Source organism: Cygnus olor, chromosome 1 (genome assembly GCF_009769625.2).
Source record: "Cygnus olor isolate bCygOlo1 chromosome 1, bCygOlo1.pri.v2, whole genome shotgun sequence".
In the NCBI taxonomy this organism is placed as follows: Eukaryota; Metazoa; Chordata; class Aves; order Anseriformes; family Anatidae; genus Cygnus; species Cygnus olor.
Window position 1 is genome coordinate 36,123,046 of NC_049169.1, and position 27,180 is coordinate 36,150,225.

The 27,180-nt window shown below is 38.8% G+C and overlaps 1 protein-coding gene across 3 annotated transcripts in view; it reads left to right on the forward strand.

Annotated features, from left to right (window-relative positions):
- SRGAP1 (SLIT-ROBO Rho GTPase activating protein 1) overlaps nt 1-27,180 on the forward strand; it is a 152,723-nt gene that overhangs the window by 92,987 nt on the left and 32,556 nt on the right. For 2 of the 3 annotated variants that reach the window (XM_040552246.1, XM_040552265.1), the window contains exons 5-12: nt 6,903-7,085; nt 7,465-7,593; nt 14,355-14,576; nt 15,950-16,051; nt 18,807-19,004; nt 19,124-19,208; nt 23,519-23,546; nt 25,949-26,051. In XM_040552246.1, the coding sequence (XP_040408180.1) occupies nt 6,903-7,085; nt 7,465-7,593; nt 14,355-14,576; nt 15,950-16,051; nt 18,807-19,004; nt 19,124-19,208; nt 23,519-23,546; nt 25,949-26,051 (1,050 nt within the window). Of the gene's footprint in view, nt 1-6,902; nt 7,086-7,464; nt 7,594-14,354; nt 14,577-15,949; nt 16,052-18,806; nt 19,005-19,123; nt 19,209-23,518; nt 23,547-25,948; nt 26,052-26,561; nt 26,596-27,180 lie in introns of all 3 variants that reach the window. The other variant, XM_040552255.1, reaches the window with a different exon arrangement.

Genomic DNA, 27,180 nt, shown 5'->3' on the forward strand with positions numbered 1-27,180 from the left:
TAAAAAATCACTCCATTAAGAGATCTTTCACCTTGCTTACACTTTATGTAACTCCTTCTTTTACCCATTTGCATCACTAGGAATTATTCTGAAAATAGGAGATGTGTATAATAGGTCTTCTGTTTATTCACTGAGAGTAGTTCAGCTTGTATTCACTTTGTTTTATGCCATCGTAATTACAATTATGCATCACGTAGAGGATTAATGAAAAAATAAAAACAGAAGCAGGTGAAGTAAGGCTCCAGAAGATGTTCTAAGAACGTGTGAGTGAAGCAGGCTTATTTTATTGGAGTAAACAAAATTTTGTAAGGCAAACTTTCCTTTTTGTTTTTCATCTCTGTTCCATAGAGAAGGTTTACTTGAATATTACAATAAATATTTGTATGTTTTCTGCATGTTATTCACATGGCTAGTGGAAATATATTTTAAGACTCTCTATTTTCAATTCTCAGTATTTTATGCTCTTGTTCTTATATTACGACTCAAAACGTCATGCTAAAAATAATCAAATAGATATGTTTCAGTCTGTATCTTTGCAAGTTCAGTAAATTATAAGTGGCAAGTACTTTTAATTATGCATGGTTTCTCCTTGGCTGTGCCAGACAATCAGTATTTTCAGGTCTGCAACATCCCAGCTACTGTGCATTAATCTTACTCCTATCCTCTCCCTATTACTCTTTCAGCCAGTGTAGGCTAGAAATTAGTCCCACATTTTACATAAGGATTTAAGCTGTTGAAACTAGAGCAAGGTGTTCCTTTTGAGTAAGCAGAGATGAAGAAAGAAGAGCCCCATTTAGTTGTGTGAGGTCACAGATTGAAGGTTTTTTCCTGACAGTTCCAGAAAAAAATGTTGATCAAACTGAAAACTGTAGAGGTTTGTGTCAATGTTTTTTGCAAACTGAGAGATTTAGAGATCTTTTTACATGTTGATTGAATGAGCGAATAAATTATTGATTTTACCATTGATCCTCCTTGCTACAGAGAAAGCTCCCCAAACTCTTCTTCCATTTCTCTTGAAAGCTACCATATCTTGTAATATCAGATCAAGTACTGCAAAATAACGATAACATCTGAGTAATGGGGCATGGTAGGAGACAGTGGGTAGGCATAGTCTTTTCTTGCAGTGGAGGGAAGTCTCCACTGAGCTTATTTAGGAGTCAGGGCATATTCATAAATGACCTCCAAGTGTGTGTGTGGTGGTGAGGAGTAGTGTGTTGACAAGTTTGCTGAAAATACAGAACTGTTCCAGCAATCAGGATGAGGACAGGTGGTGGAGAAAAGTAGTGCACGTTGGAGGGAAAAAGCCATTTCACATAAATACAACATGCTGAACTTTAAACTGACTGGTAACAGTCAGTAGTAGATAATTCTAGGAAAATATACCATGCAACTTTAAAGAGTGGGGGGATCGGCTGTTAGGAGCAAGTAGGAAAAGAAAAGAGAGCAAGACAGAAAACAAAAAGATGCATGTATAATTATGGCCCATGTATACTCACATCTTTCAGTACTGTGTATGGCTCTGAGCTCACTTGGAAGCACTGGAAAAAAGTACTTGGAAGAAAGATCCATTGAGGGTTTTCTTAGGTGTCCTACATCTACTCTTCATGACGTTTCTTGCTTTTAGGGAGAAATTACTAATGTCCACTCCTCCTTCAGAAGAGGGGCTAAGTAAAACAGAGAATGATCAAATGGGGAACTATAAATGAAAAGTTCAAAAGAAAGGAGTTGAGAGCCACAAGAATAAAAACAAGAAACTGGTAGGAATTGAAGTGAACACTGAGCAAAGCAACCATGACAGTGCCAACTGCTTTCTAGATACTTTTGAAGACAGGCTACTAAACCTGGGTGGTGGTATGCCTGGACTGGTACAACTTCAGCGTATGAATTATACACCTATACTTACCTGACTGGATTTATTACACATCAGACTGGAGTCAGTGAAGGAAGATAAGATCTTAGAGGGTCACTGACTGAGAACAGTGCTCTCCTTCTCTTTCCTTTGGCCCTGTACCATTCTGGTTTTTTGTTTTACTGAGCTGTTTTGCTCAAGAGTCAGAAAGGCCTATGAAAGAGTTCATTAGACAGGAGCACTAATGTGAATCATCTGCAATATTTAGTGACATTTAGAAATGTGAAAGGTATTTAGCTGCCTCATATATATCTCACGCAAAATCTCTGCCTCTTACCTTTTGGAATAGGAGCGTGAAAGCATGCTCTGAGTGTAAGGAAGCAGAACTGTAGATAGCTTCTACCATCGAAGTAGATCTAAGGCAACTGAAGAATTGATAAGTGACAGTCTAGTCAGTCTGTTAACCTGTATTTGTAATATCTTTTTGTGTGTGTGCGCTCCATTTTGCAGAAGTTGACCATGATAAAATCCATTGGTTATAGCAAGGAGCAGGATTTTTTTCAAACATCATAAAAATACATCCTCATGTATACCACTTGGTTTTCCAAATTTCACCTTCTGTCATCATGCTTTTCCCAAGCAATACAATTGTAAGGCTTACAGAAAAGTGAAAAAATAGGGACAGTCTAAAGCAAACAATTTAATATTAAATAAGACTAGGTCTGCTGGGCCACTTGCATTTTTCAGTTTCTTTATCTCACTCATTAAAATTTTAGTTGTTTAATTTCTAAGGGTAGTTACAGCCAGATTTTCTTTTTTTTCTTTACTGAAATAACATAGAATCTGGATTCTCTGTAGAAAACTTAGGTCCAATTTACTGCAGTATATCAGAGATCCAAGAGCTGGTGAAATCTCTGATTCAGTAATTCTGTATTGGTAATAATATACCAGAGATTACTCCTGGAAACACATCAGAGGCTGGCTTGGAAGTGAAAAAGATGACGAAAACAGCTAATACTAAGCCTGCTTAACTGCTAAAGTCCAATGATGTAATGGCGTTGGTATATTACTTATTTATTGGGGAAAGCACTAGCTAACCTAATGTAATGAATCCCTTGCAACTCCAGTTTCTCATAGGAACTCACTACTTACCAGAGACAATTCTGAAACAATTTAAACTCACTAATTCCAACAGGAATGAACTTCTGCTCCATTAAATGATTATTTCCTGAAAAAGCACTGTGAAAAAGCTATTAATTATGCAGTTTTATTATACAAATAAAGCATGTTCCTTTGACAAACCCAAGATAACTGCAATACATTTTCTCTTTGTAGCATTCAGTCTTAATACTTTGGGTTAAGATTTTTTCTAGAAAAGTAGTTTGCTTGTAGAAAATGAAAGCTAGAGCCTTGCTACAGGAATGTTCCTCTCTTGTAGCCCACAGAAGTTCAGCATTAATTGCTGTCTTGTTGATGGATTTACCCCAATAATGATTGTGGGTTTAAATAAAATAATTATCTAAGTGATGACTCTAATGTTCCCTTCACTGTGATAGGTGCTGTGTCCTGCCCTGAGCCCAACTTACTGAGCTCTTACAAATGATGAAAGTTGCTACCACTAAGTGCAGTCTGTCACCTACAAGTAAGAGGGTGCATAGTTTGTATAGCATGATCTTGTCCAACTGCTTATAGTCTGAATTAGTTATCTGTCAGAAATCTATATTTTACATCATTGGATCTCCAATAATAGACCTGCTAAATTAGCAGATGAACTCCCAATTTGATTTTAGAAAGGGACTTGTATGTATTTAACAATGCTTGTTCAGTACAGCAGCAAAGTGCAGCATATCCATCATGATGGCAGTTCAGCATCTGCAACATTACAACCTTGCTGTCTTTTCAGTGTATACTTGATAGCTGATCAATAAGCACTTTGGGGGACTAATTAAAGTCAGTTCATTGATGGATGCTCTCACAGGATAGTCTATCAGTTCAACAGTTTGGTGGGCATTTGAGAATCTACATTGCTTACTTCATCAGAGAATTTGTCATTTGAGTAACAGATCTATGGATCTGTTACATGTTCACAGATCTGAAATCCATGGTTCTTAGAACTCTTAATACCGTAAGACTATTTTCAAGAATTAGACGAGCCTGTTACTGTCTTTTACAGTATCTAGCAGTCTTTTAAATATTCTTGGGAGAAAAGATGGCATAATGTTAAGGGAAAGATTAATATATATGCAATTTAGCATGCAAATTATGCGCTAACTTGTTGATGAAGCATGCAATGAAATACTTGGAAGCCTTGTTTATTCCTATTTATTTTCTATTTGTGTCTATCTAATGCTTTTTCAAGTTTTTGTTTAGCTGCTGCACCATCAGCTCTTAAAAAACTTAAGCAAATCATGAGAAAGACTGGAGCTGTCAGCTTGCCCTAGAGGCCTGCAAAGTAATGATGTCACTAGTGCATGAGCTAAGCAGTGCTATCCATATATCACACTAGACAGGAATAAAATGCACAGACTGATCACTGCTCTGTACATAGTGTATACTGATTTCTAAACCAGCATGGCTCAGGTAGGACACACTGACTACTGTCCTGCCCTGATTATACTGCCAAAGGGAGGGCTTCTTTTTCAATTTTACTTGTGCTGCAGTCATTTGGACTAAGAACCACGTCATTCTCACACAAACTTGACTTTCAATCAGGGTATGTGGAGGCACTCTGGATTTGATAGCATGTGCTGTAAGCAGGCAATGAGAGGAAGAAGTGCTCTTCAGTGATGCGAGCTTAGCGAAGTCAGCGTGGAGGCTTCTGAGCCTCTTGGTGAGAGCCGGCAGCGATGCACTTACGCTCCTTCGCTCAACAGCGAGGCAGGCTGAAATGTCATAGCCACTGCAGAAAGATATTTATGCCTAGTACGCCCTGCTATACAGCGCTCGGAAAAAACTGCTTCTAAAACTTGTGTTTACTGCCTCTGTCAAGAAGTGTCAAAGCAAGGATTTTTCCTTACGTCAGATGCTTTGAGATGTGCTGTTAGGAAACTCAGAGAGGTTATTATTGTTCCCTCTTTGCAGGCAAGAACAGAAGGAGTACAAAACAAAATAACTTTCCTAGATCGTAAGATAAATAATTTAGCCTTCTCCCACCAACTACAAAGTCTCCAGAGCTGACACTGAATGAAAAATAAAAAATAAAAAGAAACACCTGTAGACTTCTGTAAGGAAGCACAAACAAATTGAGTAAAAAGACCAACAGAGAAGGGTATACAATCAGTGTCTTTAATTTCCTTTTCCCATAATTTTTAAGAGATCCATATCACTTTCTGTGCCTTTTCAGGTTTATTTAATAATAAAAAAAAAAACTTCTTTAAGAAGTGTATTTCTTCTCTTTTCAGTAATTATTTCCATTTGGCTATATGAGTTAGATACCCCGGGCAGAGGTTATTGACAGCTTTAAAAATGCCTTTGGTAACAGTGCAGGATATAGGAAGCTAAACGTGCTGTTAGGTTAAACTGGAAACAGTGAGGATCTCAGCTCTGCAGGCTTGCATCCTCTTTTCAGCGCAATATTTTTTTTTCTTCACAGTTTTGCCCCATCCGTTCAGACTGTGGGCACCAGCTGTTCCCTTTGTGTATCCAGTGTTTCCACAGAGAGTTATGAACATGTGTTTTTTTTAAAATAAGACCAGTGCTTTTGATGCACATCTGTGACTTTTTTACCTTACTACAAGAAGCTGGTGAAGAGTCACCTGTTTCATTTTTAGTACCAAACCTATTCCAGTTATATCAGTGGCATCAGTATTGCAGCATTGGGCAGTTCCCCAGACTAGCCTCTCCCTTCAGCAGGCCACACGAAGCCCCGCTGAGGGAGGAATGTAGGGACCCTTTGACTCCTTCCTGGCTGTATCCTTTGGAAATGAGAGTGGCTTGGGTGGTGTGGGCTCAAAGATGACATCTGCTGGAGAGAGTGCTCCAGCACCCTCTGAAGAAGAGAGGAGGCCATCATCTGCCTGAGGATGCCTTCCCACCTGGTTCCTTGCATGAAGATCGCGTGTGTTTGCAGTCTGGCAGTCCACGCTCTCTTGGCCACACAGCTAGCATGTGTGCAGGAAAGATAGCGGTGTTATGGGGGAAGGAGGAAGTGTCTTCGTGACTTCTCTATCAGACTGCGCCTTCTCCAGCTCATGTTTGGAGAGCTGGCCAGCTCTACATCATGGCTGATCTGCTGGCTGCGTGGTTAGACACAGCTTCTCTCCAGGCCTTTGACAGCGATTCAGCTGACCAGGGACCTATCCGCAGACTGAAGCTTCCTGTTGTCCCTGCTTCCTTCCCCTGTCCTCACAGCAAAGCGTATCCGCCTGTTTTCAAACATTCGGTGCCCCCAGCAGAGCCATTAGCTTAGTACTAAGGAAATAAGATAGATATGGCCCTGATATTGATTTAGTTTTGTTGCTCGTCATTTCAGGCTTTCATACAGAGTCCTGAAGTTTAATAACAAGGATTTGGTTCTTTCCCGTCAGAGCAATAAAAAAAAATCCTAGAAAATATTTTCTGCACAACTGTTGGCTTAAATATTTGACAGCCTGCTGCTCAGTCACCTACCAAATGATTCTGAGATACGAGGTCCTTCTGAGCAGATGTGAGGCAGAATGAGAGACAGTCACATACACTTACATGATGACTGGTTCTCCATCATCTTCCTCTTTATTCACAGTGCTTTGTAAAGCACTCTGACCTTTTAGAATTTTAAATATATAAATACCCATTTATTTAAAGTGAATAGTGACAGTTCTGGCATCATCCAAAGGCCTCACTGAAAGTCAGTCATTAATAAAGCCCATAGGCTCTTAGTATCCCTATTGGGATAGCATTGAATAAATTAGAAAATAAAAATGCAACTGGAAGTCCTCAGCCTGTGTTGGCAAGGAAACTTATCCAAATTCCATCTTTATAAGAGAACATTTTATTAAATGACCCTGTTGTTTTTCTGTATGTACCTTTTTATTTTCATTTTCTCCTAATTCCTTTTTGATTCTGTCTTTTGCAGGTCATGAAAACTTATCACATGTATCATGCAGAGAGCATCAGTGCAGAAAGCAAACTGAAGGAGGCAGAGAAGCAAGAAGAAAAACAGATTGGGAGGTCGGGAGACCCTGTTTTTCATATTCGACTAGAAGAAAGGCACCAGAGACGGAGCTCTGTGAAAAAGATTGAAAAAATGAAGGAAAAAGTAAATAGTCCTTTTATTTTGCTTCATTTGAAGTAAATTCAATGCATTTCTGACATTCCTTAGCATGATATTAGATAGAGAAGTCCAGCTGGGAAATAAAATTAAACAAGGTACACATAATAAACTAGCAGGGGGTTATAGACAACTTGATTTAATTGCAGATCAGAGAAGGGAATACTTTATAATTCTTACTACAGGGTTTGTTATATTTGGAATGAAATACTAAGTTATCGCTTTGTATTACATTTTTATATGAATAATAGGCTGGCAGTTAAGGTTCTTTCTTGTTAATAGGAATGTTTGCTTGATTTGTTTCCATTTTTGCTACATATCATCAATTAAGTAATTCAAATACATTCATATGCAATCTCTTTCCTAGCGTCAAGCAAAATATTCTGAAAACAAGCTGAAATCTATTAAGGCCCGTAATGAATACCTGCTCACCCTTGAAGCAACCAATGCTTCTGTTTTCAAGTATTATATTCATGACCTTTCAGATTTAATTGACGTAAGTATTTGCACATTTATTTTTATCTTTATTTTGTTCACGAATAATACGTATGTTTTTCATTTTCAAAGGGAATACATTAGTCATATGGGTTGCCCATATGACAATACATTCACCATTTATAATTTGTGTGGAATAATTAGCAGATATTCCTTTCAGCTTTATATTTCACAAAATAAAGTGCCAATAAGATGCTGAACCCCGTCTTTTAAAGTTAGAATGGTACCTTTCTTCCCTATATGGCAAGAGCAAATATGACAGGAATAACATAAAAAAGTAGACTATTCCATTTTGTACTATTAAACTATTTCTTGTCTACAGATATTTCTTAGAACATAAAAGTCTTAAGTGCAAGTGCATGCTGCCAGCTCACATACAATTTTTCATCCACCAATATCCCCAAGTCTTTCTCCTCATGGCTACTCTCCATCCATTCATCCTCCAGTCTGTAGCAATGTTTGGGATTGCCCCAACCTATTTGCAGCACCTTGGACTTGTTGAACTTCATGAGGTACACCTGGGATCACTTTTCAAGCATGTCCAGGTCCTTCTGGATGGGATCCTTTCCCTCTCTTGTATCAACTGCCCCACTCAGTTTGATGTCGTCTGCAAACTTGCTGAGGGTGCACTTGACCCCACTGTCTATGTCGTTAATAAAGATATTAAATAGTAGTGGGCCCAGTACAGACCCCTGTGGGACCCCTACCCCTTCAGAGGCTGGAAAGATGCTGATTTAGTCTTCTCTCTTGCCTTCTCTTTTAGAGCTCACATTTCCCAGTGAATGTCTCCAGGGTATGTTCCTACTCTGTCAAGACTTTCTCAGAGTGGAAAATGTTCCTGGTTCCTACCGATTTCAGTGATGTTCACAGAGTTTGCCATAGCAGTGAATGCTGTAGAAACCACAGCCCTGGAGCTTCACAAAGAATTGTGAGGAGAAGCAAGCTGAAGCTCTCTGTACATATATACAAAGACAACACTCATTGGAGTTAGTGTTTGAAAAGATATTTACACAACCATGAAGACTAGAGCTTTCTAACAGCTCTACTCTTTAACAGAAATTTACATTTTGCAATATTTCTTAATGCAGGAAAACAATACATACTTTGAGTGGCTTTTTCCAAGCCATGAATAACATTCTTTTGGTGAAATGGCTTTAGAAATTACACTTCTCTAAAGAATTTAAATGGAAAATTTAAATGCCCTTTTCATGACTGTTCTGTAAGAGTTGTCTATAAACGTGTAACCAGAATTTGCTTCAGAGCCAACTTAGTCTGACTGTGAGCTTCTTTAAAGGAAGTGTCTTGCAGACATTTGTATTTAATCAGAATATTCTGTGAAAGCACTGGTATCTAGACAGAGTGTTTACTACTTGACAGAGGAAACACTTTCTGTAAATGCAAGAGTCTTGGCAAGATTTTCGGATTATATCATTGGAATGTGAGACATACTTCCCACTGACCATATGTTACAACGATTCAGACTACCTCATTCTGTAAATCTACTAATGTAATGGGATGATTTTGAATTTTCAGAGCAGGGGTGGTTATTTCATTCTTTACCCTCTCTACTTTGTTCTTATTTGCCTGCCTTCCTTTCTGTGCTTCCCTGAACTCTCTCGCTCTTTGCAGAAGGAGATTACTTCTCCTTTGTGTCTGAATTTCAGTTAACATGGAAGGGATTTAGATCTCCCTGAGCTGTTGATGTTGATCGTAAATGAAACTGAATGTTTTCCTACATTACTGATAAATATGTCTGATGAAAACGGGATAGATATATGGAGGAGCACAGTGAACTGTTCGTAACAAAATTGGGGATGGTTGTGGGATTTATTTATTTATTAAAGGTCTTTTTCCACTGCAACTTGATTTGTGAGGCTCATATGGAAAATCCTAAATTGCAGTTCCTTAGATGAACTCAGTCTGAACTGTTCAACTCGTTCATTTCATTAACAAAGCTCAGGGCTTCTGACTTAAAATGATGATGTGGTGTTCATCTTAAGCCCTTGTGATAAAAGCAAGATAAAATATTACTGGAGTCTTAGCTAGATGCTTTAATGCATTTCATGAGCTGAAGGCTGGGACCAACATTTGCAAAGAAGAGAGGGGATAAGCAGGATTTATTATGTACAGTGTATTTCTGTTCTCACCATATTGTTCTAGAGAAATTTGAATTTTCTGTCGAATATTTCTTCTCTTTTGAATATGTAGTAGGATCTTGTTCAAGTGAAGGACAGGATTAGTTTTTCTCCTTATGTGTATCATGTAGGAAGTAGCAGAGTGCTTTTTAGCTAAACTAAATAATCTCTGTCTGATACACAGATATTTTTTTTTAAGATTGTGGATTTCTGAGGAATGGTAGCATACACACCCCTGCTAAGCTGACTGTTAGTACCAACATCTGTCCATGTGGCACAAATTATTACTCATTTATTTGAAGAGTTGCATGTATTTGTGTTTATTAGTTTTATCTGGGTATAAGAGGAAGGTAAGGAACTTTTTTCAGACTTAGCATGTGATCTGTGATCTGAAGGTAAGTGCTAGGAAATATTGATCAAAACTAATTTCACTGTAGTTCTGCTACTGGAATAAATATAATGTTTATGTGTTGATCTTCCTTAAAGTGGAGTTTCCAAATATCTAATTGCAGTCTACATGCTTTGGATGGTTAGGAAGTTAGAGAGCATTTAGCTGTTACAGACTTAATTTATTCTGTAAAGGTTCTTTGTTAATCATTCATAGAAGCAAGTTTAAAACGAGGCTAGAGCGTGTGCAGCTCAGTCTTTATTATAAGTTCTCATAAATACGATATGTACAGTCAGATCCCTTTGATTTGAATGTTGATGTCTGTGTTCGAGGGAAGATTAGAACATGACTTGTTTAGAGGTTAAGGCATTTTTATGAATTTCTGTCTCCGTTGGCATTAGAATTTTATTATTGTTCCTGAAATGAAATGAAGATCAGCTTGGTTGTTTGGTTGCAGCTCTGTGCTAAGCACTGCAGTTTGTTTTGTTCAAGCCTAAATATACTCTGGGGTGCAATAAAGAAAGTAAATGCTCTTGAGACTGCTTCAGATTAAATTCCAAATAAGAATAAAATGCAAATTACAAAATTAATTTTTCACACATATCCCAAATGCATCACTCATCTCCCTCTACTTTGCCCAACCAAAAGTCTGTACAAATCCTGAAATGCAATAAAACTCATAGTCTATGACTTCATTCTCTCATTTCTCATCTTCATGTCTTACTGCACCAACTGACATCTCATCTCTCTAGCCCATAGATTGATAGCAGGTCTTACTAGCCATCCAGGCTGTCACCTTAGTGTGCTGATTAGCGAACCTCAAGGATTCATATTTCTTTTGGCTAACAGTGTGGCTGCTCGTTTGAGCTTCACAAGTCTTTTGGGTCTACATTTTTTTTCCTGAAAATCATGTATACGTGCATGCATGTGTAAGTGCATACATATCTACCTTTTTGCAATACCTGAAAAGTTGCTGTGTGGTTGTTTTTTTTTTCTCTTCCAGTGTTGAGGGGGCAGCAGTTTAGTAGCAGTACCTTACATTATTAGTTTTAATAATAAGCAAGTGCACCAAGTGCTGTCTCCATTGTAGGCATCTCTCTAAACCATTACTAGTACTAGCAGATTAAAGCAGTGCTCTACTCTCCGAATAGCTGTGAGTTGGTATTGTGGCAGAGCTGTTTCCAGATGAAGAATATCTTTGTCTCTCAGTTTTCTGCCAGTCTGGCAGAAGTAAGAGTTGCAATGCCTTATAATTTTTAATTCTGCTTGTAAAAATATAGTATTGCTTACACAAATTCTACTTTTACTTAATTTTTTTGAAGTAAAAATCTAAATCCAGGCATTTTAAATTCCACTCATAAGGCATTAGTTCAGGTTCTGGATTTTGCTCCTGTTTGCTCTGCTGGCATTAGCACTGAAAAAAAAAAAAAAAAGGAAAAAAAAAAGCCTTAGTCTGGCAGGATATTCTGCTTCACTGGAGGAATCCTTGTTCATGGCTGGGAAGCAGTATTTGTTACCCTGTACAGCTGTTATCACCTGCAAATAATAACCAAGGCTTTCATTCCTGATCAGATGGTAGTTACTGAGTAGATTAGGGGTTAAACAGTGAAGGTCTTGCACAAAGCTGCAAGGCTGCAGTGTTATATTGCAACTTGTAAAACAGCTGTATCAAAACCCCCCACATCTATGATAGTAAATCAGTGAGACTTCTATTAATCCTCCAAAATACAGGCTCTAAATCCCTGTAGTTTTATAACACATAGATAGTTGGTCATGCTAAATGTAGCATTGCCCTCCATTTCTTATTTCCTCTCAATTTAGTCTTCCTTGAGGTCTCTCTCAAACTAATGCACATGAAATAAAACAGCTTCCCTGATCCACTTTCTTATCATCGCTTTTAGTCTGTCTTTTTCATCAACGATAGTGAATTAAATATGAGATCTGATTTGACGCAGAACAAGAGAAAAACACCATGAGATTTTTCCTTTTAGAAACAATATTTTTGGGACTGGGTATCTTTGAAATATGGATGGGCTTTAATATAAAACTTGAGTGGCTGTTATAGTACATGAAACACACTTCCATTGTATAAATGCAAAAGAAAGAGGTTAAGCTGTATGTGTTTGAATGAACATGACAGCTTTTTTCCCTTTTCTTTAAATAGTTCAAGAGCTAGTTTTTAGGTAGTGGTTTGTTTCTCTTGTACACACAGGTTTAGGTATGGTAAATAGGTTGAAAACTCTCTTTCCTACCCTTGTGCGTGTGTCTGTCTTTCTGTCTCTCTGCCTTTTTCTCTTTTATTCAGTAAGAAAGAGGAAAGGGAAGGAAACATGATTCCTAATGAGTCGTAAGGGTTTGTAATAGCTGTGAGGGAGAGATGCATATAAACATGGTATACAGTCAACTGAATTCAAACTGCTTCTTTACCCAAATGCATCACTTTGCTCTTGAGTCCTGCAGGGAAAGATTTTAAGTTGTGGTTGGGAACCCAGGAGGGATGGAGGTAGGCAGAGACGGTGTGCTCCCTGACTGCCCTGGACAGGTATTGTCCTCTGCCTGGAACAAATCTCTCCTAAAACTGCAGCAATTTCCTGCAGACACCCTATGAGATGAGAAATTTTGGATATTTTCATCTGCTGCAGACTGTTTGCCAATAGATTTCTGGTCAGTTTGACCCTGGACTGAGTCAAGCCTAAACACACTTTTCAAATAAAGAACATTGCTTTGTACACAGCTGTTAGCAGACTGATGTTCCAGTGTGGGGGTGCCAGAGAGGCTTGCAGTGCTCCTGCCATTACCTGGAAACTCACCGAGCACAAGCTAAAGATACTATTATCTTTAATAGTATCTCTACTATTAAGATACTATTAAATGGGGGGAAGAGGGGACTAAGAAAACAATCACTTGATACACTTCTGCTGCAATGTTTTAAAAATATATTCAGCCATGCCGTTAAAATATTAACTGATAATGAATAATGCAAATGTAGGGTGTTTAAAATTCAGGAACAAACACAATTTACATTTTACCAATTAGATTTCAATTATATTCCAGGGTTATTCTCATCCCTAGAAATAAAAGAGATAAATTATGACTCTGCATTTAGTAATGATGTGCATTGCTGGCTCTGTCTGAGCATGGGAAATAAGGTGTTTACAGTAAGTACGCTTGTACTGTTGGGGGAAAGGATGTTAAACTGTTGTCATTGCATCGATGGCAATGATTTCACTGGCGTGCTGTGTTCAGTCCTGGGGCCCTCAGCACCAGAAGGACATGGAAGTATTAGAACAAGTCCAGAGGAGGGCCACAAAGGTGATGAGAGGGCTGGAGCACCTCTCCTGTGCAGACAGGCTGAGGGAGTTGGGGTTGTTCAGCCTGGAGAAGAGAAGACTCCAGGGAGACCTTACAGCGGCCTTCCAGTGCCTGAAGGAGGCCTGCAGGAAAGCTGGGGAGGGACTCTGTCAGGGAGTGTGTTGACTACAAGGAGTAATGGCTTCAAACTAAAAGAGGATAGATTTAAATCAGATATTCAGAAGAAATTATTTACTGTGAGGGTGGTGAGGCCCTGGCACAGGCTGCCCAGAGAAGCTGTGGATGCCCCGTCCCTGGAGGTGCTCAAGGCCAGGCTGGATGGGGCTTTGGGCAGCCTGGTCTGGTGGGAGGTGTCCCTGCCCATGGCAGGGGGTTGGAACTGGGTGGGCTTTGAGTCACTAATGTGGGAAGCAGTTGTTGTTTTTTTTGTTTGTTTTTGTTTTGTTTTGTTGTTTTTTTTTTGTCGTGGCACATGCATGGTTAGCAAGAACTGATTCATTTTCAGTTAGGTGCTAGCATTGACTTATATGCTTAGGTATATCAAGATATATTTAAATAGATTATCTGAGGCTTACATATGACAATAATACTATAAAGCCCACTTCTTGCTGGAGTCCCAGAACTTTTCTATGTAAATGCAGTCATTGCGTATCTGTATCAGATAAACAAATGCAAACATATTGCTGTATTTGTACACTTGATCTCTTTTCTAAAACTGTCCTTTAGTTTTTGCAATAAAATGAGGCTACTAAATGCTTACTGTTTTGACCCTAATACTGTGTTTTGATGTACAAGATATTTTGTAAAATACTTTGAAGACAGAAAAATTTCTGGACATAAAATTTTAGTGATAATTTATGGTTTTGTGTATTGGAATGGTGTTCTTGCCTTTTAACTGGTTTTCTTCTCTCTTTTTTCTGTTATTAGTGTTGTGATCTTGGATACCACGCAAGTCTGAACAGAGCCCTAAGAACATATCTTTCTGCGGAGTATAACCTTGAAACTTCCAGGCATGAGGGACTAGACATCATTGAAAATGCAGTTGACAGCTTGGAGCCACGAAGTGACAAGCAGAGATTCATGGAAATGTACCCCACTGCTTTTTGTCCGCCAATGAAATTTGAGTTCCAGTCTCATATGGGTGATGAGGTCTGTACAGTGACAAATATCCCCACAGTGGTTATTTCTCTTCCTATATACCAGGATAGAAATTTTATCCCCTTTAACAAAGACGCAGAATGGTAACAGCTGCTATTGCTACCTAAAATCAAGTAGATAAGCAATAACCTTTTGCAAAACTTGCAGTGCTGTTCTGAGCTTCTTCAGAGTTCCCAAATAAAAGGTGTTGTGTGTTATTGTATTCTGTATTACCCATTATGACATATCCAGAAGATTTGCTGGCCAGCCTGTGCTCAGTCCAGCACCAATGTAAGTAGTGACTTTATGTTTTCATTACCTCTCTCTCCTGTAACAGCACTTGTGATTGTTATTTGAGAGCAGCTGCAGATCTCCAAGCTGTGCCCACTGAAATGCAGCCCTTTCCCTTTGTTCTCCATTTTATCATCTGGAGATTTCAAGAGTACAGGGTTCCCCAGCTGTGCCCTGTTCTTGTATTCCAAAGGCCAGTAGCAAAGTAGAACACAGAATCACCTGTGTACATTGTTGTGGTTTAGCCCGGCTGGCAGCCAAACACCACACAGCCGTTCGCTCACCCTCCCCCCTCCCTCTCCGGGATGGGGGAGAGAAACGGGAAAGTGAAGTCTGTGAGTTGAGATAAAGACAGTTTATTAAGACAGGGAAAAAAATAACAACAATAATAATAATAATAATAGTATTAATAGTAATAATGTGTATGAAATAAGTGATGCACAATGCAATTGCTCACCACCCGTTGACCAATGCCCAGCCTATCCCCGAGCAGCCGGCCCCCCCCTCCACCCCGGCTAGCCACCCCTATATATTGTTCAGCATGACGTCAGATGGTATGGAATACCCTTTTGGCCAGTTTGGGTCAGCTGTCCCGGGTCTGTCCCCTCCCAGCTCCTGCTGCATCCTTAGCCTGCTCGCTAGCAGGACAGAGCGAGAAGCTGAAAAGTCCTTGGCTTGGTGTAAGCACTGCTCTGCAACAATTAAAACATCAGCATGTTATCAGCGCTCTTCTCATTCTAATCCAAAACATAGCACCCTGCCAGCTACTAGGAGGAAAATTAACTCTGTCCTAACTGAAACCAGGACATACATCTTTACAGGAAGGTAACTCCAGGGTTTGCATTTCTGTATGACAGAAAAGCAACACAGAGCAGCCATACAAACAGGGCTGTGCTCTGTAGTCCTAAAATGGGGTGTGTAGTTCCACACCTTGTAGCATATAAATGCTTTAAATGTAGATGGTTACATTTTACTGTCTGCTTTATTACATTTTAGTGGCATTGGTGGGAATTCACCTCATGTTAAGGAGAGCAACCAAAGACCTGAATTTTTTTCTCCTTTGTATCTCACAGCTCTTTCTGATTCTTTATTAGGTTTGTCAAGTCACTGCCCAGCAACCTGTGCAAGCAGAGCTTATGCTTAGGTATCAGCAGCTACAGTCACGGCTGGCCACTCTCAAAATTGAAAATGAGGAGGTAAGGTCTCTGTATGCATGGGCTATGCATCGGACACCATTTTCAGGAAGATGCAGTGTTTTCTACCTTGTCAGAAGCACGTAAACGACAGTAAAATGGCTTCAATCTATATGAGCTGTCCTAATTTTAAAAACAAATACTGGCAAATATGCTAAGTTAGAACCATGACTGAAAAAGCTTCTTATATACCTTTTTTTTTTTTTTTTTCTGTTGGAGACATTTCAGGGGATGTAAAAGAATGCAGGATTTGGCTTGTGGTAAGCATGGCTGTTTGCCTGAGCCAAGTATACTAACAAACCAGAACGAAACAGCAACATGTGTTGGCTACGTATGTATTGTTCATTGTCCTTTTCAGGAGAGGTTTGAGGTAATTCAGTTTCAGCTAAAACATATGTATATTCATATGCTTCTATACATCTGTCTCCAAAATTATTTTAGTCTGTTTTCACACTTTTATTTATCAATCATGTGAATAATTATATGAAAATATGAAAATAAGTTTACTGTGTAAATAACTTTCAACAGAGAGAAAAACACCTGATCTTTTTTTTTCCTAATGATTGTATTTATTTACCCACATATTTCATCCAATAGTTCTGATTCTTAAAGAATCTCTTGTATTTTAGATGGTGCTTTTTTCTTCTTTTTTTTTTTCTTTTAACCAAATGTTTGCTTCCAGACACTCAAATGTTAGATGTTAGTGCTCTTTTGAACTATTGAAATCACTCGGTTCTTCTGATAACTGTTCTGTCCAGTTTTAGAGAACCATTGAACCAAAAAGAGTTGAAAGAGTTGAAACAGGCTGATTTTTTTCCCATATTCATATGCCCATCACCTCACACTACTTCTTGAGACCCATTTACCCTGGCATAGAACTTAATTTTGAAGATCACTGGCAAAGTACTATGTAGAGGCTCCTTTGGTAGCCAACTTTGTGGATGTGATAAACATGGAAAACCACAGAATTTGCACTTAGCCTTTTCTTAGGAGATTAAACATGCATCAGATATAAAACTACCACTTTTCATGCCTGTTACAAAATGGTCAAATGGGTTGAATTTGGAGGCAGTTCCAGAGATGTTAAAAGAAGTACAATTTAGGAATTAACATCAAGTGTCTCAAAGGTCTACATTTCTGGAAGCCTTACTTGTTCAGCTGGTTCAGCTGTTGTATGTTTAACTACCTACAGATACTGATACGTGTATGAATGCTTCACTTGTCCAGCGTATAGAATTTCCTTTGGCTTCTTTTTAGGGCATGTAGATCCTTGCCTGCTTTATAGATGTTTGGAAACTTCATCTTTTACCTGTCCATGTGGTTATAGTACTAAGTTCTATATTTTGCAAGTGCTTCAATGAAAAGTTGCAGGGCATATATTTTTTTGGCATGTTATAGCGTATAGTTTTGTGGCAGAAAGCCACTGAGCACACTTACTGTCTTCTGTGACCACCCTCTGTCCAGTCCCCAAATTGCTACTTCTGAAGGTCAAAGGAATTTGGACTGTCTTTTGTGGTAGCTGAGTCAAAATCTGTTATGCTTTCAGCTGCAGCTATTTATAAACAGGAGTTCTGAATGCCTGGCAAGGGAATACCTCACCTAGCAAAATACATTTTTTGTAAACTACAGAAATACAATGCCATTCTCCTTCTTCTGCTCCAGCAGTAGAGAGAGGCCCCACTGTGGGTATAAATTGAACTTTTATCCAATTTAAGGCAGTGTTAAAGGCCCTCAGTTTAAATGGGTATCTGTTCCTAAATTAAAGTACAGGGATGTTTTTGTGTTTGTGTGTGCTTTTTTGATAAGCTTTTGGGATTTGAGTTTTTCTCATTCTATGTCATGTCTTGAATGCCTAGAACAAAATAGTAATGCCTGTTAGATTTGTATGGTAGTCTTTAAAAAAAAAATAAAATAAAATTTGAATTTAGAAAGCATCTCAAGGTAGCAAAGACAAAAGGAACAAGAAAGATATTTTTCACCAGTAAGTGTAAGGACATAGAGGGAGAAATCATGTTGGCAGGCACAAGAAGGTTATTTTCCTGCACTGGAAGTGTGTGTAGAAGTGTGCGTGATTCAGTTAACTCTACTAAAGAGAGTCTTGAAAAGCAGAACTTGGAGGTAAATTACATCCTTGTCAATCTTGCCAGTTACTTTTATTCCACTGCTAGTGGAAACACTGCATCCTCTGTTCCAAGGCATCCATCCCCAGGTTTCCATCATGACTGTGCTCCATAAGAAGTGCTGTGAGACTGGTGTAAAATATTCTTTTGCCAGCCCTCTCCTCCAGCTGTGTCCAGACATCATTGTCCTTCATACCACAGCACAGTCCCATGGATTTTTAACATGGAAGAACACATTCTGCTAGCCAGATCCTTTAATATATGTGTTGAAACTAGCAGATTCAGCCATATGCTGAAGAGTTAACCCTTCAGCACAACCTGTCATCTCTATTTCCTGTTGCCCCAAATTAGGGACCATTATAAAATCATATCACATTTCTCTCACATACAGTCAACACAAGAGTACAACAATGTTTATGGATTGTACCATGGTAAAGCAGAGAACTAGATGTGAAGCCTAATGATGTGATTTTTGTGTTACACAGATATCTGGTTTAGTACATTTAATTTTTCATGTTTACACAACACCGTTTGGGCGAGTGTGCCAGAGAATTCGTTTAAGTAATGAGCTTCCATTCTAAGCTGTTCTGGTACATGTTTATCTTTCCATTTATTAAGATGTGCTTTTTTAACACCAGGTTAAGAAAACAACAGAGGCTACCTTGCAAACAATACAAGATATGGTCACCATTGAAGACTACGATGTGTCAGAATGTTTCCAGCACAGTCGCTCAACAGAGTCTGTGAAGTCCACAGTCTCTGAGACATATCTGAGTAAGCCTAGCATTGCAAAAAGAAGAGCTAACCAGCAGGAAACCGAGCAATTCTATTTCATGGTATGTTGGTTGCTTCCTCATTCGTGTGATAACAGATCAAACACCTGAAGTAAACATTGTGCAGAAATTCCTGGAATTTAAGTCACATACGTAATAATAGATTGATCTTATCTCTACAGAAATTCAGAGAATATTTGGAAGGTAGTAATCTCATCACAAAACTTCAAGCAAAGCATGACTTGCTGCAGAGGACACTTGGAGAAGGTAAATATCGCACAATAAACCTTAAAGTGATTCCAGACTATACAATGAACCACCTGAAATTCAGGATGTATGCTGGAGAAAGTGACAGAGCTTAAAGCTCAATTGTCCACTAAGCATAGACTTGATTTTTAATCAGTCATAGTTTTGATGCAGTGATAAGACTGCACACCCTAAATCAAATGTATTTCTTCAATGGATATTTATTTCCACTGTGCGTATGTTTAGACAAGTGGCTATATTTGGAGATGGAACTGTTGAATGAAAAATCTCATGTCTGAAAGGAGAGCTAACACAGTCAATGCAGGGTGATTTGAGAACTGTGATAAATGCACTGTTTCTACTTCCCGATAATTTCTGTTGACTTGGGGTTTATTTAAGAGTTAGACGAAAGTGACATTTTTTAAGCATGCAAAATTATCAGGATGCATATCTAACAATAGACATGCTAGTGCAACATTTCTGACACATGGACATGAATGTCCTTCTTGCAGTCTTACAACTCAGTGAAGCTTTTATGAAAGGTAATAGGTTAAATCCTGACCTCACTGTAGTTCCTCACCTACTTCCAGTAGTGAGACTCTTACAGACTTAATTAATGTGGGATTCTACAAAGCATTTTCACATTGTGAATTGGAATGAATGAAAACTTAATGCATAGCTCTATACCTGTTGATTACTGTTATTGCATGTACGATTATTTGAATTTTTACAAATTATGATGACAGAGAATTATCCATTGTCCTGAACACACTCCATAATTTTTAAAAAATACATCTTAAAATGCAAACCAAATGAGCAGATTCCCATAATTAAAAGGAAGTAAAACAGAATTGGGACAGTAATGAATCAGGCACTATGCATAGTTCCAGCCCACCTCTTAGCAGCCCTCCCAGCAGGCACTTCCTTATGGACCAAAGGGAAAAGGAGAATCATACCACATGCCACACAGAGTGCTACAGACTCTAGAGGAAGTGTATTACACCACAAAGAATAAAAATCCTCTCCTGAAGGTTAAAGACTGTAATTCAAAGTTCAGACACAAGAAAGGAAACTTTTTCTCTGAAGAGTAACAGGATATGTCAATTTATTTTCTTTTTACCGGCCAAAAAAATGTGTTGTTAATCACACAATCTTCATGCTTTTAATATAAAACACCAGATCCAAAAATCCAGTTGTGGAGGTGCCTAAACAGCTATTAACATTTCTGTGGCTATGACCCAAACAAAGCCCTTGTCCAGGGAGTGACTAAGCATGAAATAAGCAGTGTTTTCTTGCAGGGCTGGACTGTAGAAGATAGTAACTGTTTTCAGACAGCTAATTATATTATATTCTTTCTCATAGAAGTTTTCATTTAGTAGGATTTGGTTCCAAGTGCTGAGAAGTTTATTCCCGCAAAAAATGTGCAGCTATGTTGGTCAAAAATGAGGAAATTTTTCCTCCAAATGCTCACAAAAATGTATGTGGAAAAATAAAGTAAATATTTTTTATTTGGAAGCCCAGTAAAATACATGGTCATTTACTGAAGGGGGAAGAATAAAAGGCAGTAGGATCCTTTGCGTAATGCATGTTGGAAAGAAATAAGGAAAGAACAGTATCAAAGGAAATCCAAAGAAAAACTGCTCAGCAGGATGTCTTAAGTGATAAATTGCTGTCAGACTCTGGGCCGTTCGGGCATGCTTGGGCCATTCTGCTTGGAGCATTCCGTTTGACCCAGCCAGCTGTAACCCCAAGTCATTTATTTCTGTTGCCCCCAGTGTTTTTGAACATAGTTATTATTCTATCATCACGTCATAGAAATAGTATCCCAAATGTATAAATGCACATTCAAAGCTGATATTTGGAGCAAAAGCCACCATTATTATAGGTAAAAAATTTTGGGTACCCCACTTTATTGAGGTATGTCTTGCATGACAGCACACGTGCCTGGGAAGGAAGACCTGGATTCTGTGCATGCCTTGAATAGGGATAACTGAAAGGATAGAATCACAGTAAAATTACGAACATTATTACTAGTAGCTAGTGTAGAAAATATTTCTTTTTAGGAAGTGAACTAACTGCTCCCCTGCTCCACTCAGACTGCCTCTTCTGGAACCTTTCATGTCAGCAAGACAGCTGACAAATAACACGGGGTGCCAAATTAAGTAATGCAGGGGGAATGGGCGGAGATGGAGGGGAGAGGAGAAAGAGGAGAGAAGGGTAAAAGAGGAGAGGGAGAGGATGGTCTGAACGGTAATTTTCTTTGGCACCCTCTCTTGCTTTTATTCAAAACCGTGTGGTGTCCTCAGCACTGACAGCATTTGGATTCTGTTCCAGCTGATATCTAGCTACTCCAATCCATTGCTGTTCATGGACGCTGCAGATGCATTTTTATGATCTGCACAAGGAAGATAGATAAAATGCTCTGTGCTGAGTATGCATGTGCAAATTTGGAACAGTAAATGAGGAATACTCAATCAAAGTTGGTACCATACATAGGAAGCACACTTATATCCATGTTAATTCAGACCCAAGGCACATCTATTGAACCAAGCAAAGAGAAATGCAAGAAGAGAATAAGCAGTTGTAAAAGAAATTGACTCTGTGTCCCAGATAGTTTTTACCCTCATTTATTAAATATCAGAGATGTGTTTAAAACCTCCAGACTTGGGATTTGTAACATCTTTTGTCTAACTAGCACTTATTATTGGAATTCTTAGTCTCAGTGAATTTCCCTTGGTTGCATGAGCAGGGAGAAGTTCCTGATTTTCCCTTTCCATGTCATTCATTATTTAACATACTGATCTTTATCCCTCTTTTTTACCTCTGTAAAATAAGTGCCAACAAACTTTGCACATCTTATCAATGCCGGAGATTTTTTTCCAAGAGCTTAATGTATTTTCGGAGGAGGGTATTCAGTACTGTGCAGTATTTCATGTGCACCAGGAGATTGCCAGATAATATTATTTTTGCATATCATTGATTTTTGTTCTTTTTGCAGTATTACAAGTTTTTTTGGTGTCACTTTCAAACTGAACAGGGATCTTAGAGCTAGTCCAAGTGATGCTCAGAGTGATTTTCAGAGTCAGCATAGTTATCTGTAGTTCTACTAGCTGCATAGGTATTTAATTCTTCCTTCCCTAATATCTGTTATTTGAACCTGTCAATGCTGACTGCAATTTGCCATTGTGTGTCTTCTTCCCTAGCATTGATCAACACTTCTGAAGGGCTTCACAATTTTGTCAGGACTCGATAAAAAAGTATTTTAGCTATTTGCACAATTTTCTGCCTCCTTAGCTGCTGTGATATGCCTAAGACTTCAGTAAATGCATTACATAAGTGGTTCTGATGGGAAGGCTTGGGTAAATGACCATTACACTTTTGTCATGATGAAAATAGACCATTTAATTCCATTCAGTTTCCCTTTTCTTCACTGATTTTTGATCAGTGATAATATTTTGCTATTCAATCCATAGCTGTTTAGTTACTTATTAGCCTCTTGTGAAGACATTTATCAGAGGACCTTGAATTTCTGAAGAAGTTAATTCCACTGATTCTCCTTTACCCAGTATTTTACTGACACGTTCAAAGAATTCTAGTAAATTTATAGGGTGCGATCTCCCTTTGGGAAAACAAGACCGGTGGGAACTTACCATACCGTGACCATCCTACTGTTTGATTATTTTGCTTTCCATTATCATGCATTTACATGGGGCACATGCCTGACTTACTGGTCTGTTGTTCTGCAAATGTTATCCATGCACCTTTCTGGAGTACAGTATTTGCTTCTGTACAATTCTGTGCAATTGTCACTCTTCTTATGTCTGTGTTGCATAATTTGCCAGTGATAGCGTTGTATTTTTTTCCTGCAGTTACACCAATGAAAAGGAGTCTTTCAGCAGCAAGCCACTGATGTCCAGAGCTTTGTATTTTCTGCACTGAACAGGTTTAGGCACAGGGCACCAAGGGAAATGTAATCTAATATTGGCGCAGCTCTATCTCTATACTGATTTAGCCAAAGAAAATACATTTGCAAAACCAATAGGCATTGTTTGGAGTTTTGCTTCAAATTATTTACAGTATCAAATGATCCTTTATAGTGCGCAGGGTTCTTAGAAGTTGTTCCATAACATGGATTGCGTTTGGATTTTAAATGCAGCTGTGGAGATGGTAGATAACCACATTGCCTTATTAGTTGTATAATTGTCTATCTTTCGCTGGTAATGTGAACGTTAGGGTTAAAAGCAATTTACCAAGCATAATTTAGATACAAACAACTGAAGATCTACCTAAAACATGCACATTTTTGTTTCCTGTTTATTCAACTTTTCTAGGTCACAGGGCTGAATACATGACAACAAGGTAAGACATTTTTATTTAACTTGGTTTTGAGAGCTACAAATGGAAAATAAAACAGAAATCACAGACGTAAAAGCAAGTTCCTAATGATGTGTAACATTATTGTTGTTGTTACTTAAATTGTGTACAGGCACTGTGTGTTTTAACATTCAGCATTTTAACATCTCAGCATTCTTCTGAGCTGCTTAGGCCAGTGTCAATGGTGGGAGAAGCAGGGAAATCATTGAAAATATTTGTGAATTTGGACATTGCAGGTGGATTTTTGGTGCTAGGAAAAAAAATATATCTTTATTGAGCAGAATGCACAGTTCAGAAGAAAATACCTGTTTCCCTCAGTATCCATGTGTTTGATGCTTAAATGGGTCTACACCTTCACAGAAGAGAAGGGAGACTGTGTTAGGTCTCCCCGCTTTGTTCAGGACATACATTTTGGTTGTGTAATGCCACACCTGTGAGGCCTGCTTCCAGACATAAACACAGACAAGCATGCTGCAACCCCGAGGGTATCAGACTGTGAGTTTGCAGCTGCCACTTTCCTGTAGTGCTGCTTCTGGGCACCACCTTTCCCGTACTGCTGGGAGCAGGAACATCCAGACTAACCTTCCTGGTCTCTCTCTTCCCTGCCCTTTCCAGTCAATACATCCTTGCTCAATGCCTTCTCTTTCTACTTTTTGTTTCCTGGATAGGAATGACTTTGCTGCCACCCCTTATCTTGAATTAAAAACAATGCAAAGCAAAGCAAAACAACAACAACCAAAAAAAATGAACAGAAGTTTTGCTCTTCCAGCTAAAAAGTTTGGATCAAGCTCTCGCTCTGCATTTGCTAGACCACTTTTGTATATTTTCTTCTGTCTGGCCCCCATATTCCTGGGAATATCTCTACAGACTTCAGATCTCCCTTCTTCCTCTTCCCAGTGATTCATGGTCCATTTCAGCTCCATCAGCTGGACTTACCTTCCTTCCCTACATGACCCCAGTTGAAAAGTGGTGACAAATCAGAGCATTCTTCCCAATTGCTGACATTAATTTTGAGACTTAAACTCTGACCCCTGATGCTACCGGCAGTACATGGAAGTCACCAAGCTTATGCCTGATGAGAAAAATGTTATTTCCTGACTCCAAATCAGGTGACTCATCAGGCTCACCTCATCCTAAATTCCTTGTTCTGTAAGCAGAAAGAAAACGATGGATCTAGGCAATGATTTTACCTTAGTAAAGTGGAGGAACAGCTTGAAGCCTTCTTAATTCCTGTCTTCTCACACCTTGTCACTTAGAAAAAGAAGCTCTGAGGGAGAAGGTCCTCCCCATCTGATCCTTGGGACCAGTTTCCCCACTCTGGGTAGGACCTATCTGTTACCCCAGGGTTGGTTAAGTTTCCAGTCTGTAAGACATGCAAATGATAATGTTCTTCAAGACCAAAGTTAAAATGTAGAAGGGAAGAGGGTATTCTTAAAGATGAGTTTAAATTAAATAGCAGGTAGTACAAGAATGGACCAGAGTCCCACCACTTTATGTTTTATGATTTAAAGTAGTGCTCCTTACTGTTTCCCCAAAACCTTGTAATTTTTTACTGATTCCTGAGGAAGCTATAGAAACATTGGCCTGCTGATGCAGGAGAACTAGAGAAGCTGTTGGCATGTGGAGTGCCATGACACTCACAAAAAAAGAAGAATATTTATTTCCTGTAATCTCTTTCAGTCATAGTCATCATGTGCGTAACATGTAACATGCGAGGTGAATGTTTTGCATACCAAAGTTTTGTGTGTTCTTTTCTTTTTCTGCTATGCTGGTTTTGTTTATTTGTTCTACGTTGATAACATCCTTTTAATTCCTTTAGCTAATTTGCAAAGTGTTTCTTTCCCTGTGTAAAGATGCTGATGGTTGTATGTGGAAGGTTAAAGCTGTGTACTGTTGCTGGCTCAAGTTGAAAATGCAGAGTTTGGTTTTGAAGCATCTTGGGAGTGTGCTGAGCAGTTTCAATTTGAATTTGAAGCTGCTCCGGCAGGTAGCAACTTTTCTGCTTGAGGTGCTTCAAGTGCCCCATGTTCTGCCGCAGCTGGCAGCATGAATTCCAGCGCTGGCTGCATGTTTCATGCATGACAGTGACAAGAAACGGCCATTTCACTTGTGCATTGTTTGGAATAAATGTGTATGGTAAAACTGTAAAACGGGTATTCATAAAGAATGTCAGTATTTATCCATAAGTAATGCATTTTTAATGGGGGAGTTCTTCACTCTTTAATCATTGTGTTACAGTTAAATTTGATGGAAAATCTTTGCTTGATAAGTAATGTGTTTATTTCTCCCTTTACAATGCTCTGTTGTTTTGCCGTGACTTTACAGACATTTCGTTTTATTGTATGACTTAATTCTACTTGCTCAGTAATCATATTCCCTTCCCTTAGGCCTCCAAATCTTCCCCCTAAGCCCCAGAAACACAGGAAGCCCAGACCCCGATCACAGTATAGTGCTAAGTTGTTTAATGGTGATTTGGAGTCATTCATCAAGGTACTGGCACCAGCCACTGGAGTGGCTGATCTCAACACTTCCTACTATAATGGTCACGGCCTCACGTGAGCTGAGGCAGATCATTATGTTTAAGTCTGTCCTGGGGCTCTTTTCTTTCCCAGTTGATCAATATAATACTTCCTGAAGTCAGAGGGAAAGAGGAGGATTCATTTCTCACAATAGTCTTCCTACAGTTCTGTTAATCAAGCAGGGATAGGATTGGCAGCCTGGTTTTACTAGGAAACAGCATCATTTAGAAGATAGGGGAAATAGCGGTGTACCCCACAACTTGGCACAGTTTCTGGCTTGCCATTGCAGTTACATTCAATATTCAAAGTCTGTGAAAAAGCAGTATTAGCCTGGGTTTGATATCCAGCTTTTGATTTCCTTTGACTTTAGGAATTTATTATATTGCGTGAAATTGTGATCACCACTATTATGGATCTTATATCTTTGCTGTATTTACTATCTTCTTCTTTCTCATACTTTTATTTCTAATAATGCGTCTAGCCGAGGCCGAAGGAACTCTCACACAAGACATCAGGTATAGTTCTGGTGAAAAGAGAACCATCTCTGCCTCACTCTCGGGTTTCATTCACGCCTGGCTCAAAATTAGTTCTTTCACTAAGCTGAAGGGGGAAGTTTGCATTAAGAAATGATATTACGAGTACAGCAGGCAAAACTGAACCGTGGCATAACTGTGGAGTGGTTGTAGTCTTAAATGATGGATATTCCCTTATTCATTAACAAACACCTCCCCATCACAGTCAGTTAGTGGTTTTGGACACCGGCTGACAAAGATAAAAGAAAGCAACCCTCAAAAAATATGTAGCAATACATTTATAAGTGCAATGAATGGAATTCCTGACTGCAAGCTCTGTGAACTGAATTTGAATGTTATATGTTTTTTTTTTCTTTCTTTGCAGCATAGTTAGCAGCAAATATTTTGCAGAACAAATTCTGTGCTCAGTGGCACCATAGTCGTTTAGCTGTCTTTGAACTGAGCTTTCAGCCAGCCTCAATACAACTATGTGGGAAAACTATTATTATTATTATGCTGGTGGTGATGTGTTGTGCAAAGACTTTCAGGAAATCATCACATGGTGCCAGAGATTAATATCATGAATGG